At 41.4% G+C, this 15,167-nt stretch overlaps 1 protein-coding gene across 2 annotated transcripts in view; it reads right to left on the bottom strand.

Annotated features, from left to right (window-relative positions):
• Nucleotides 1-15,167, bottom strand: part of Snap25 (synaptosome associated protein 25) — a 75,315-nt gene that overhangs the window by 27,962 nt on the left and 32,186 nt on the right. For both annotated transcript variants that reach the window (XM_075962297.1, XM_075962298.1), the window contains exon 2: nucleotides 475-610. In XM_075962297.1, the coding sequence (XP_075818412.1) occupies nucleotides 475-546 (72 nt within the window). In that variant the 5' untranslated portion in view covers nucleotides 547-610. The remainder of the gene's footprint in view (nucleotides 1-474; nucleotides 611-15,167) is intronic.

Here is a 15,167-nt window from a genome sequence, read left to right as displayed (position 1 = left end):
CAACAGTGTTCTATGGGATTTCTGTGTCTTACGAACAGCAAATGTAAATGTCTCAAGGGCACAGATATCAGAAAAATGTGCTAAACTAACTAGAAGCAATGAATTTTAAGCACATTGATTTTAATATATATGTTATATATTTCACTTAATTTTCAAATTATGTACTTCAATTTTAATAACCGGCATGCTTAGCAAACTTCCTGGAAAGTCCCTTAAAGTGTTGTTAACCTTCATTGCTGAGTTACATACAGCGTACTGCAAGACATCCAAAGATAAAGCTTTTAGAGGATCCTGCCCTCTCAAGTGCATAGGAGTCCAGAGTATTTGGGCTGTCTAGCCTGCAGGCATCTTAGAGAAAAAGAAAGTTGTTTTTTTTTTTAAATGAGACATTAGAAGAAGTCTTTTCTCAGAATCTGAATTCAAACCACCCATCTTCCAGTTTTTTGGCTTACTTCCTAGGTCTCTCCCCCTTACCTCATCAGCCAGCTGGTCAGCCCTCCTCTGCATCTCTTCCAGCTCATTGCGCATATCTGCATCTTCGGCCATGGTAGTGGTTGGGGGTTGCTGGGCGCCTGGGCCAGCAAGTCAGCAATGGGTTTGGCTGCAGAACCTGAGCAGAAGCAGATTGGAAACTATGAGAGCTCATATGAATGCGTGCACACTGGGAAGTCTAAAAGTCACAGTGTTCTCGTGGTTCAGATAACTTCTGAACTGGAAGCCAAAGTCAGCAAGAATCAATAGAATTGTGTTATTTCTCCCATAAATACCAGGAATGAATCTTTTATCAACTCTATCATGGAAACAGACACATGTTTACATATGTTTGTGATAGTCTTGCATTGTAGCCCAGGCTGGCCTTGGGATCACTATTTCTCTGCTTCGGACTCCAAGTGTTCCAATATTACAGGTTTACAGGAACATATATGACTTCATCTAAATTATTCTTAAAGGTGCAAACTATACAAGACATGGGAATGATGGAGTGGACAATACAGGCCAATGTTGGTCTAATTTTTAAGGCCACATATATTCAGTTATATTTTGACAGTTTTACTGAGATACATTTCATAAACTATCAACTCCACATATTTAAATTAGATAGTTTGAGAAGTTTTGTCACATGCAATATACTCGGTAACCCATTGCCCTGATAAAGAAAATGAACCAGAGCATTTATCCTCCAATTTTTTTTTATTGTTATTCTATCTGCTATTCTCTATACCCTCCTGTGTCCAGGAAGCTGTTGACCTCCTTTTTGTCATTATAGTTGGTATTTCTTAGGAGTACGTATAAATGAAATGCCTGGCTTTTGCACTGGGTATAATTCTTTTGAAATTTACCCACATGATAGCACAATTACTAGACCATCCCCATTTGCTTGTGTGTAGCATCCCATTGTATTTAGAGGCATCCAGCATTGTCGTTAGAGGTTGCCAAGGTTGTGCACAGGTGAACAGCCCTTATTCCAAAGTGGAATGTGTCCAGAACCTTCAAATGTGACCAGCCCACTTCGTGGCTACTCATATGAAACAAATATAGAAAGGAGGAACCTGGTTCTTCCAGAACACACTTCTCTCTTTACTTCCGATCGTTCTCCATTCTCAAATACTTATTAAACATCCCTGGCATCATTGTGTCAGGGGTACATCGATGAAGAAGAATGATGAGTTTACCACCACAGAACTACAGTCTAGTTGGGAAGAAGAAAGTGAAGGAATTCTGAGCATAGGAGTCAGGCATCATGCCTGTGAGGAATACTTAGTTTCTCTAAGGGAGTAATGCCCCCAGAAGGCCCCTGAAGCAGAGTTTGAGACAAGTCTTTGATGTTCGGCCAGGGCTTGTGTCTTGTATTTGAGATGATCCAGCATGCAATAGAATTTGCCTTTTCTCTTGCAGAGCAGAATATGGTCTCTGAAGAATGGGTGGTAGGCTAGAAATTACATTTCTAGTATTCGCCAGGAGATGGCCATGTAGCTTGAGATGGTCCCTAAAGGGAGATGGCGTGTGTCCCTGGCAGACAGCGGGCATTCAGAAGTTGATATTGACTCCCACTATTCTCCTGCCAGCAAAACAGGACAACAGAGGATGTTGAGCCACAGGGTAACAGGAACTTGGGTCCTCCAAATCTTCCAAAGAGAAGAAAGCTGGCTGCTGACCAGACACACCTGTGATTCCATGGTTACCAACACACATCTCATGAGCTATGTGACTGAATTGTATGCCACTGTCAAGCCACTTTCCCAGCTGCTCAGATGGAATTCTTTTGGGGTGCGGGAGCGGTGCATATTATCAGCATCCTGCATTAACCAGCCCCGTGAAGAAAGTCTTCTAATTGAGGGACCTTAAACAGGAAGGATGTTAATGTGAACTAGAAGTTGGGTGACTGTGGGCAAGATCATCACCCTTCCTGAGCTTTATTCCTTAGAGCTCATTTCTGAGCTTTTATATCACAGGCACGCTGATAATAGAAAATTCTGATCATCTTTGTTTGCTAAGGATGCCGGGATTTAATATTCAGACAGCCTGTCTGTGCAAAATATCCTTAAACCCTTTGTCATAATCTAGGCTCCTTTACCTCTTCTTCCTTTAGTGATCGTTGGCATCAGGCATGCTGCCGAGGAGCTAAGTGCTGGTGGAGGCAGAAACCAAGGAAACCAGCTGAGTGTGGAGGTGCTGGTTTCTAAGCAGCAACTCCCTCAGGATTGCCCCCAGGGAACAAGCAAGGGCGCGCCTGACCTGGGTTGTCTTTGTGTTGTGCTGTTTGTTCTTTCTTGGGTCATCTCCTCTTTCAACTAGCTACTGACTTTTGCTCATAGTTAGGCAGTGTATTAGAAAGCAGGGTCCCCATGCTTTCAGCCCTACAGTAACTGCCATTTCCCACTCTTCTGGGCTTAATCAAGGGTAAGTTTTTGTTCTCTCTCTCTCTCTCTCTCTCTCTCTCTCTCTCTCTCTCTCTCTCTCTCTCAACACACACACACACACACACACACACACACACACACACACACAAACAAACATACACACACACTCACTCACTCACTCTTCCTGTCTACGGTGTTTCCTTGGTGATCTCTCAAAGTTGCTATTCTCAGCAGGAGAAGAACAGCTGTATGCTCCTGGCTCCAGGCTGCCAGCAACCTGCCAGGGCCTGGTTGATGGGCAGGTGGCAGACTGGCAGAGAAGCCATGTGGTAGATGCTCTTGTATTCCTCGCTTTCATGCTCTTCCCCACCCTCACACCCACCAGGAGTTCCCATACCTTTGTCTCACTCTCAAACGCATGATTATCTGTGTCTTGGATGGATGGATGGTTGAGTGACAGATCTCAGACACACAGTATTTTAAAGCAGAGAAAGCAATGACTGCCCTCCTGATGAGAACCATGAGAACAGCCAGACAACAGGCCGCTTGCTGGGACGTTTGTCGCGACCATTTGATAAATTGTCCCTACAAACTCCAAGCCCATGCATGATTGCATTCTAGGAGACAGGCATCATGGTAACTAGCAGCCATTTCAATGGCTGAGAGGATGTTAATAATGAAATGAAATCACCCAGGTAGTGTAGAACAAGTGTTACTTCTGCACATTCATTGCCTAAGCTGGTGGTGTGGCCCAAAGGAACAAATCTCACATTGCAAAAGATGGTACAGAGAAACTGCCTCTCAAAAGGCTTCTTCCCTGGAGCTCAGATGTAAGATACCCCCTAGTCATTAATCACCCATGCAAAATCTGGCCCTTACTAGGTGTTCACTTCCTATTAGCTGATTTTGGAATGAAGGATTGATTGTATTATCGTGGCAGTCTCGGCCCTTTTCAGCTTCAAGTTTTAGATAATGCTTCTGTAACTCCTGCAGAAGTAAGCATCACAGAAAGCTCTTAAATGATGGTCGAGTCACTAAAACTGCAGAGGTTCCAGTTTGCTGGGTTTGAGATGCAGTCCCTGATTTTTTGTCTCTACAAACACGCAGGAGGTATGAACACTGCTGCTCTGCAGACCTCATCTGGCCTACTTCCTGCTAGAGCATCAGTAAGTGTCACTGGATAAAGTCAGGAAATGGCTTTGTAGTAACACAAATGGGACACTAACCCAAATAAATCAGTCAAGGGTTCTGTAGCAACACAGCTCCTGCCCCAAAGAGAATAAGAGACAATTGATTCTGAACCTAAATTTGAGTGACCATGGCTCAAGGACACAGGCTTAGATTACTGTGAGATCCATAGTTCAGATGTGGAAGTAGTTTCAGAAAGTTTTTACTGGTCACGGAACAAAAAAAAATTATATATCAAGGCATTGCTAAGTTCTATTGGAGGAAACATCAGAGATGTGGTTACATCCGATGGAGGAATCTTAAGTATAGGCCTCAGATGTTATTTGATACCATTCTTAGTTCTGATTGGTGGAGAATAGAGTTTCCTTAAACTAATACATTCCAAAGGTTTATTTTTTTTAACTATTTATTAGGATGTTATATCTGATAGGGAGGTGTATAATAAACAAGTCTTTAGAGGAATATAGAGAGTTGAGAGAAATCTAATTAGTCTCTGGACATACATCATTCCAACATCTCCATATTCCTTATAGTCTAATCAGTTAATCAGCCTGTGCAGACCACGTCTTTCCAGGAATTCTCATTCCTTCACAGTCCTCTGGACCAAAACCAGCTTACTGTTTGTTTTTGCACTGGACTTAGGCTAATCCCCACCCCTATTCTTACATGGTTGAAAGATTTGAGATGAAATAATTATAAAATGAAAATTATTATTATCAAATCTCAGGGTCTGTAAATAAAGTTTTATTTGAGCATATTTTTGTCTATTCCTGGATTCACCATTAGTGGCTTCTTCAATGCCATAAGGGTCTACAAAGCTGAACATACTTTCTAGCTGGGTCTGCAAAAACATTAATTTGTAGATCCAAGCAAATAAACATACAAACAAACCCAGAAATCCTTAAACGTTCATTCTCAGCTTTTAAAGTCTCCAGTGCATTGCGTATTTTCTACAGATGAGCACCGAGTAGGGTTATTTGTTTTTCTGTTCAATTTTGCCTGCAAAATCCATTCGATGAAGCTCCCCATGGTGTTTCTTTGGAACACACTCTAAAAGAAGAATGATGCATGGAGCAAAACTACAAAATATGAAAATGAATTTGCCTTTGAATGACTATGCCTATAGAATTTCAGGATCGCAAATCAGATTTAGCCCTTGCAATTAATTGTGAGGTGATGGGGTGTCTTCACAACCTCATAAAGATTCTAATTTCCATGGTCAGCTGCAGACAAAGGCTCCCAACCTCAGCAGCAGTACTGGGCTGTCCATATCAGAAACAGACATATCTGAGCGCCTACCACTGCTTTGGTACATTGGGCAAAGCTAGCAAGCTGCTGTAGTTATTCTTTAGTGTCAGGGGAAATTTGCATTTGTTACCACAGACAAGCATGCCTGGAATTCATTACAAGGGAGGGAGGCTGCCAGTTGGCATCCTGAATGCTCCTCAAAACTCTTGAGTTAGGGGTTTGACCTTCAGCTTGGCACAAGTGGGATTTGGTAGGCCATTTAAAAGGTAGGACCTATAGGAAGAAAGTTAGGTCATTGGGAATGTGCACTTAAAGAGAATACTCTCTCTCTCTCTCTCTCTCTCTCTCTCTCTCTTCCTCCCTCCCTCCTTTACCTCCTCCCCCTTTTGATTCCTAGCTTCTATGAGGTAAAAAAGCTTCTGCTGTGTGCTCTCAACATAAGGCTTCACCATATCCCCAACCAACAGGACCAATTAATTGTGGGCAGAAATCTCCAAAACTAAAGATCAAAAAAATCTTCTCTCTAAATTGATAGTGTCAGAGACTTTCTCATAGTGGCTGTACACTAAGACAAGAGGCAGATGAACTGGGGAGAGCTTCCTCATCTGTTGAAGGACTTAGTTAATTGCAATAGCATAAAACTGCTTTCCACCTCTGGGTCTATTCTCAGAGACGCTAGGTCAGGGAGAAAGAGCTGAGTGTGAATATTGGGGTCTGTGGCTTGATCTGTGTGGTGGACAGAGGTGTGGCTAACATGCTATGAACATCAGGCCATGGGAAAAGAACATCTTGAGGACAGGGTAAGGAGCCAGCAAGTGGTTTCTTTCTCTCTATGTATCCTCTTCATTAATAAAACAAACCGACACATTTATAAAAATCAATGCCTAGTATTTGAATATCACAGAGAGCTACATGTATTTGATGTCTGCCTCTGCTAACTACTTGAATGGAGGATCTCGTTTGTAAGGATGGCTTGTTTCTAAAATCAGTGCATTTATGACGAGAAAGCAGGAGGAAGAACAAAGGAACTTTAATCATGCTGACTAGCACTCTCAGAGGGTTCTCTGTACTTGCGGCCTATTTAAATCTTACACAAACCTTATGGTGATGTACATATGAAGAGCATACTGTGGCTTAGAAGGAAAGACTGGCCCTCACATCAGATGTAGGTCAGGAGTATGGATCAGTTTCAATATAGATACTCTCAAAGCATGTTTATTCTCAGAGCAAGTGGTATGGATATTTTTCCTTTAGACTAAAGCCTGAACAGCATCTTATTTTTAGTTCCACTGGCATATTGGGGAGTATGTAATGACTAAACCAGGCCATCCTTCTTTTGAGTTGCTCAGTTTTCATAGCCTCCAGAGTTCTAGCATCATTTGCTTCACGTGGACTTAAAAGTCTTTGGGAAAGGATTCTTAGAGTTCGGAGAGGGGCCAAACTACCTAGTTTCCACAAGAAAAGCTTTTCTTGGGAAAGCTAAAACAAGATAGTTAATAAGAAATACGCCTGGCACTGTCCCTCTGCACAAAAGATAGAGGGCAAAGGCAGCGCATTCTGATGCCGGAGGCTAGGGGTGGTCTGCTGATTATCTTTTTAGTCACGTGAAAATGATTACATGAAGCTTATGTTTTAACTCTAAAGCAAAAATCAGAGCAAAGAGTACTTTTGACAAATAGTATATGGCAACTCTCTGTGTACATGTCAATGCTGGTTACCTTTAAATGTAAGGTCGTGCTCACCCACCAACCTTACAGAACAAAGCCAAACCAATTTCATGCTTAATGGCCATTTCTCTTGGGTATGTGGGTGCACACTTTTAATCCCCAAACTTAGGAATCAGAGGCAGGTGGATCTTTGTGAATTCCAGGTCAGCCTAATCTACATAATAAGTTTTAGGTCATCCGAGGCTACATAGTAAGACCTTGTCTCAAAAATAAAAATAAAATAGGCATTTCTTAAATCTGCTGTAACTAAGATTTTAAATTTTTAATGTGTGTCCAGATTTGTGTCTCTGTAAATAGATTTTGAACATTCTTATGAATAAAATTCTAATTTATTTTTTCTGGTGGGTCCTGCTGGTATCAATTTATTTCTTAGTTTAATCTAAAGGCTGTATCTCAGATATGATGGATACATGACTCGTGAATAAATTATTAACCCCTATGCATCTATTTTACGTGCAGGAGCTGGCTAAAGGATAGGTCACAACTGCTCACGGCAGGACCCTTAGTAGCACAGTCTGAGAGTTCCTGGCCTCAAAACCTTTTCTAGTAACTTGTTAAATTGCATATTTCCAGTTACACCAATTAGAGAAATTAATCTGTGTAAGTGGGGCTAGCATCTGCACTTCCAACAACAATAAGTTCTTCTAATTTCCCTCCCCCATCACCATCACCTGCTAATGGTAGTAGCATGTGTGTGTAGCTGAAGGTAACTGCAAGCATCCAATGGGACATTCTGGTAGCCCTGAGATAAAATGATCTAGGAAACATGCGGTTCTCCAGCATGTTGTTACATGTTATCTGAGGTGCTGGCATCCTTATTTTTCAACGTTTTTTTCAATATGATGATGTATATTCATGCTTTGTTACCATGAACACACAAGTACAGAAGAGCCTGGCTGAAGAACCATCTCAAGTGACAGATACTTTAACCATCTCATAAAATGCCCCCATCCCCACCCCCCCCCCCCCGCTTCCTCAGAATCTCCCAGGCACCGAACATTCGCAGAGACCTACTTCCTATTCAAGCCTGGCTTCTTTATTTGCCAGACTATCCTACTACATGCCATCACATACATGGATTTGGATTCCATCTGTATACCCGATCTAAACACAGTTCTGTTCTCCTTTCTTCTGAGAAGGTAAGACTGCATCTCTCATGAGCCCTGTCTTGGGCCTAGCTGACAGGTAACTTTGGTTTGGGTTTGTTCTGTAAGCGTGCTGGGTATGGGTGGCCTTACATTTAAATGCAATCAGCATTGGAATTCCTTAATTGCAACAGGGCAGTCAGCCACAACTAGTACTGAGTAGGACTAAATGTCTCTTTTTCAAAAATGCCAATGTTTCTTTGTCTGTTTTGCAAATGTGGCTAAGTGAGAATTTAGTGCAATAGTTTGTATTCTGCAGTGGCTCCGAATTGTTTACTTGCGAGCCAAAGCATGGCAGACTAATTTGACTAGGAGAAAGGGGCAGACGGAACTGAACCCGGTCTCACTTATCCTGATCATAGTTTAAACAAACCACAGTTCATTCACTGAGCTACTTCTGCCATGAGGCCAGCATGAGGACAGCCACATCCAGCATGCAGCTGGAGACACATCACTGCCTCTTAGGGATGACTCTGAATGCTCTAGCAAGACGCATTTTGGTCCAAGTATCTGTCCTCCGCCATGCCTGTGAAAAGCCATTGAAAATGCTCCTTTTCTAAATATTAGGTAGGTTCTTGGAAACCAACATTTTGTAGAATGTTGCTATAAAATAAATAAATAAATCCACAAGTCTTGCTAAGTCTTAAATAAAAGGATTCCACTCAAGAGTCATGAATGAACTGCATCCAAGATTAAAGAGAAAGGATCCCCATGGTCTTTCAAGCTAGATCATTTCTGTTGCCACATGAAGTTCCATGTATTCGGCCTCACAGATTTTGGCTTCAGCTATGGAAGTTGTCTGGTGCAGGGTTCAGCTCCCCTACTGGGTCACTGTGGCTGCCTCTGCCATCACCCTCCCGTGGCTACACCTGTGACCCTTTTTTATAAAGACTACCCAGCTTTGTATCATCTCATTCACTGAGGACTTCCAGGTCATTAACTGGGGCAGGATATATAACACAAAAGCCCAGCCTTAAAACATGAATTCCAGAGAATCCTGCAGCCTGCACCAGGGCTGGAACTGCAGCTTGTATCAATGACTCCTTTGTTTGGCTACCTGTTCCTTTCTCCAAGTGTACTCCTAGAATACTTCCTTAATATATCACTGGCATATCAATCTTTGTTGAGGAGAGTGCTTCCATTGAACTCAATCTAGAGACAACTTCCCTTTATTTATGAACTGTATTTTATTACATATTCCAGGCACTTAACGGTATCAATAAATCATCCCATCAGGAAAAAAATGGGGAAGAAGAAAATTTTCATTCTAGCCATGTTAAGAAATATGGTAAATCTGGGTTGGACTTCCTTGGATTTGAAGATTCCACGTGCAGAATGTCACAGAATGGCCAGCATTGGAAGGGTATAAGCTGGTCACTACCCATAGGAAGAAAGGAAGTTCAGAGAGGTGGAAGAATTTGGTTGAAGTTACAGGTCATCCAAAGCATGATTGTTTTAATGCTCAGTCTTGGGCCCAACTTCAAGGCATTGTTTAATGCAAATATGAGGAATCTCAGAAGGAAAGGACCTGTCTGCTCTCGCTGATGTTATCTTCAGAATGTGACAGAAAACAATGACTGATGTGTTCAGTGCCTTTCCTATTGCTATACTCATCTTGCCATGATGTCCTGTCTACTACTGGCCCAGAATTGAAGGGATTGAGACATCTTACAATGGAACTTTCAAAAACAGTAAGTCAAAATCAACCATCTCTTTTTGTAAGTTGTTTGTTTCTGGTGTTTGTTACAGTAACAGAAATCTAATTAACATGGTGGGGTTTCATTGGGTTTTAGACTATGATTGGATCTGCTATTTAATAAATATTTGAATAAAAGCGAGAGTCCACACATAATATTCTTCTCTATAAAATCATTTATAGATTCAAAGTCATGAAGGAGGAGACCATAACCTTTGCCTGCTTTAGCTACATGTACTGTAATAATTAATGGAATATTACCCGAATGGTAGAATAAAAATTTGCAATAGTGCCCAAGGAGAAAATCACCAGCATTCAGAAGAAGCAGTGTGTTGGAGAAGTGAGACCCTTATTGCTGGAAGTACTCAAAGAAAGACTGGCTGATTTTAGTGGACATGATTTATTTATGGGATGGTATATGATATTGTGTCACATTCCCTTCTAACCTGGGTATTCGGCTCCATGAAGAAAGTCAAAGCATCACCCTTGATGGTGATCCCATAATCCCACATTCCTTCATAAGTGTGGGCTCTTATGTCACTCCCATTAGCTAGAACAAATTCAGTTCTTTGATAGCAAGTTCTTCCACAAAACTACATGGAGATTAGAGCTTGAGGGATTGAATTCTTTCTGCTTACTCATTCTTTTCAGGGCTGACAAATTTGGGGCCAGGGACAGAAACAAAAGTGGCACCCCTAATTGATATTTTTCAGAGAAATTGTTTCAGTCAATAAAGGAAATTTATATGTTTTACTTTCGCTGAAAATGTCCCCCACATTTTTGGCTTTGCAATAATGTCTCCTCTATGTCTCTCCCTGAAGTGAAGATTTTTGCACACAGCCTCCCTCCATACAGAGCCCCTGCCCACCACCCTCTTGTCACGGTTAAGGGAACTGACTCACTGCAAAGTTATTGGCTCTCAGGGGAATCCACCGCGGAGTTGCTGTAAAAAACAACTAGCTTATATTCTAGTTTTTTTTCTTTCTTCAAACCATTAAATGTTTGACACAAAGAGTGGGAACATAAAAGGAGTCCCAGCCAAAGAGTCTGGAGACTCTGCTAACAGCAGAAGGGCTCCAAATGATGATAAAGTGCCCCTGAAGTGATTGTGTGAGTCGATGGGGGGCAGAAGGCCAATTTATCAAATTAGATTTACCCCAATCTCCGTTCGCTTGAGATAAGTCACTGGTGTGATTGCAACTGCTTCAGTGTGCAAATTTGACTTCTCCGGTTACACAGTTTGTCACTCGTTGTCCTTAACGTGGAGAGGGTTTGAAAAGCACTTTAGATTAGACCTTGTGGGCAAAGGCTGGAACATTTCTGTAAGTCACATGGAGCATTTCCTTTAAAGAGGGAAGCTTTCAATTTGAGATGATTTTGCCAGAATCTCCTGTCAGGATGAGTTTTTTTTTTCTATCTCCAAATCCACATTTGACCTTGGATAGTTTCAAAAGCATTAGGTTCAGAAGTTGAACACACGATTCTCAGGAGAGTAAAGAAAGGTTGTGTCAGAGATTAATCCAGCTCTCTAGTGAGGAAAACCAACAAGATGGCATAACCGCTCTAAAGATGACCTGTGTATAATGCTGGGATAAGAGTACAGTCACAGACTCGGTAGGGCAGCGAGGTGACAGCTCGTCACTCTGTGGATCACTATAGAGAAGCTGCAAACACATGCATCACACACTAATTTCACATCAACACACTAGGGTCTCATGGAGCATGGCAGTGATTAAAATTTATTCTTTTACTGTATCGTGAGTTAAAGAAAGGGAATTAGGTAATCAGTGAGTCTATTCGATATTGCATCAGTCTGACAAGTGGAAAGATAGACATACATGCTTCTGTTATTTGGCTTTAGTTCTAAGGTTTTATGCAATTTTTCTTAAAGATGCAAGCAAGACAGTTTTACCTTGCGTACCATGTGGTTATACCTGACAGTGGCTGTCAAGTAACATGCTTGTTTCGAAAACTTAATGGCTATCCTTGGTGTCTCTGAGGAAACTGAGTAAGAACAGTATTTCTTTTAATGTTATATTTAAGGTTCTCAAACTCAAGAAGACACATTAAAAACCTCCTGAGGAGCTTTAATAAAGTCCACTGCCAGGCCACACCCACCCCGGGACAATTCAAGAACCCCTGGGAAAAGATCCCAGGGAGCAATTTGCATGAAAGATCACCAGGAAGATGAAATACATCTCTCTCTCTCTCTCTCTCTCTCTCTCTCTCTCTCTCTCTCTCTCTCTCTCTCTCTCTCTCTCTCTGTGTGTGTGTGTGGTGTGGTGTGTGGTGGGGCATTAACTTCTTTTAAAATTAGGACCAAACGCATATTACCAAGTTTTTCTTTAATTACTAATCCTATTATGAAATTTAGCATTAAATATTAATTAAATGCCACTTTAAACTGACCTGTGTCCCATCATATAAATTTATGATTTATTTGGTGTTTCTATTACTGGGTGTTTAGTGTTTTGTTCACCTGTCTGTCTGGCACCCCTGCTCCTTTTCTTTCTTGTAATGATAAACTAGACTGCCACAATATACGTCCACGGGAACTTCAGCACATCTTCTATAATTCCCTTGTCCATTGGAGCGGACTCACAGGCCAAGGAAGATGAGTGTTTAAGGACCTCTGAAGCTTTGCTAACATTGCTTTTCACAGAGGCTTATACATGCTCTGTTTTAAACTTGTGATTTCTCTACATTTGATTTTTGAAATATTTCATATCAGAAGAAGAATTTAAAACTTATTTTTTGTCATTCCTCCGTCCCAGTGGTACTTGTTTTTTTTTAACCCTGGTAAACGTATCCTTTTGTATAAATGGAAAAAGCCTAGAGTCTGACTTGCTATTTTTCTCAATAGTTCCTTGTCAATAAGACCTTTTCTTCTTATGAATACCAAAAGCTAGGAGTTTAAAAAAGAACACGTTAGTTAAAAAACTGGACTTTGCGCTTTGAATAGACCAAGATCTGCTCAGTGAAGCTTAAATTAAAAATATCAAGTTATGTTCCTATCTAGATGTTAACAACTGCTGCTTCTTAGAAACACCTCTCTCTAGTTTTAACTCAGACTCATTTATAGAGCACTTGAGTGTTGAAAACAACCCAAAGCTCATCCTCCCTGAGACGCCCTTAATCTGCCCACAAGCAGCTTGTGGTTTTACAGCCTGCCTCAATCCATCTGCTCCACTTTAAGCACTGCCTCCATAACATTGTTTACATCCCAGCATTTGCTTCTGTGGAAAGGAAATGCCAAAGCTATTATCACTAATTCTCGATTTAGTTGGACCTATCTATTTTTATGTATTGTTGTTAGGTATATATTTAATTCTTATCACCTTTTAAAAAACGTATTTTTTAAACGTATTTTAAAAAATCTCATTCTGTGCTTGAAATTTTTTTTAAAAAAATGTTTTTGGTATGTCTGTTTCTATGTGTGGGGAACAACTTGTAGGAGTCAGTTTTTCTTTTACCATGTGGGTTCCAGGGCTGAATTCAGGTCAACAGAATCTTTGCTAATTGAGTCACCTCATCCGTCCTATTCCAAGCTTTGAACACACACACACACACAAACGAGCGCGCGCGCACACGCACATGCACATACACACACACATACACACACACACACACACACACACACATCACACACAAATGTAAAATTGTCAAGGTCAAAGTATATGGAAAAGGAGGTGAACCTTTTTTAATTTTATTCAAGAAAACAAAAGAATTTCAATGAGTACAGGAATCAAGCCTTTCCCTTCTAACCCATATGAATCACCCAATCCAGGAAAGGTTTAAATCATTGCTTAAAATAAGTAAGTTGGGTGTGGTGGCGCACACGCCTTTAATCACAGCACCTGGGAGGCAGAGACAGGGGAGGTGGATCTAATGTGGTCTGCAGATCCAGTTCCAGGACAGCCGGGGCTTCACAGAGAAATGCTGTCATGAGAAACTAATAATAATAATATTATTATTATTAATAAAGTATTTCTCCTTAACATTATCACTCTTAGTTTTGCTTTGAGTCTGAGACCCCTTCACTGTGCTTCTCCTATGGTCAGAGACCAAGCCTCACGTACGGACTTCAGGGAAGTCCTACCCCACAGCTCTGTTCCTTTGAAGGATAGGCATAATGGAGAATGAGAGAGTTGAGGATGTGGCTAGGTAAACAAATATTACTTGATAAGTCAATCTAACTTCCAAGTGCTTTTTTTTTCCTACCCATGTGAAACCAATGAGGCTTTTAGAAAACTGACTGGTTGTGGATTATGGCCATTAACTCACTGAGAGCCCCCTTGGACTTGAGATTTGTCAGACACCAATAGGCAACCTTTTAGGTTTTCCTAAAGCTGGTCCCTGAGCTGCCTTCATGCCTTCAGGGAAGGATCCCTTCAGTTTTAGGGGCATTGGGTGGCAGATGCTTTTGTTTAGAAGGCCATAAGTCTGATATGAAGCTTTAGCCCTTTTGTGCTAGCTGAACAGGAGATGGAAGCTAGGCACCTTCCCCTGAGGTCTCTGAGGCACACAGAAAAAGCTACATCCATGTTGGAGAAGTTCTCCAAGCTGTGGCACTTCCCAGCACATTACAGAGCACCTCCCAGACCTGAGGGGAGGCAGGTCTTACTCCAGCATTCTGCCTTGTTATGGTAACGGATGTTTTCTTGGAGAATTCTGAATTTTTAATGGACTGTATGACCCAATGCTGTTTTGTCTTTTAGTCTCCAAAGTGTTCATGAATAAATGACTTGGAGTGGGCAAATTGATTAAGACAAGGCCCATTTGTCTAGAATTTTAAATTATGACTCCTCCCCCCCTTTCAGGACTCAGCAAGCTGTCTGCAGAGAGACACTTCTCTTCTGGGAGTTTGAGAGATAGTAGGCCTCTCCCAACAGCCAACCTTTAGCCAAGAGCCTGTGGGCAAATGACTTACTGAAAGGGTTCTCTCAGGCAGACCAGGAAATCAAGTGAGGAAGGAAGTTAAGAGAAAGGAAGAGGATGAGCAAAGTAGATTTCCTGCACTGGTCTTAACTTGGTGGGAGTTGTGAGGCCTTACACACAACTTAGAGGATGTTGATCAGAAGACCAGGAAACTGAGCTTCTGTTGCTTTTATTGGTTTATGAATAAAGAAGCGACTTTGGCCTGTGATAGGGCAGAGTAGAGCTAGGCAGGAAAACTAAACTGAATGCTGGTAGAAAGAAGGTGGACTCAGAGAGAAGCCATGTAGCCATTACAGGAGCCAGATACCTCCATAAGAACCCCTCAAAACTTTGTGGGTAGGCCACGACCTCATGGTGATACACA

Source organism: Microtus pennsylvanicus, chromosome 2 (genome assembly GCF_037038515.1).
Source record: "Microtus pennsylvanicus isolate mMicPen1 chromosome 2, mMicPen1.hap1, whole genome shotgun sequence".
NCBI lineage: Eukaryota > Metazoa > Chordata > Mammalia > Rodentia > Cricetidae > Microtus > Microtus pennsylvanicus.
The sequence above is the reverse complement of the archived record's forward strand: the minus strand, read 5'-3'. Positions and strand labels throughout refer to the sequence as shown.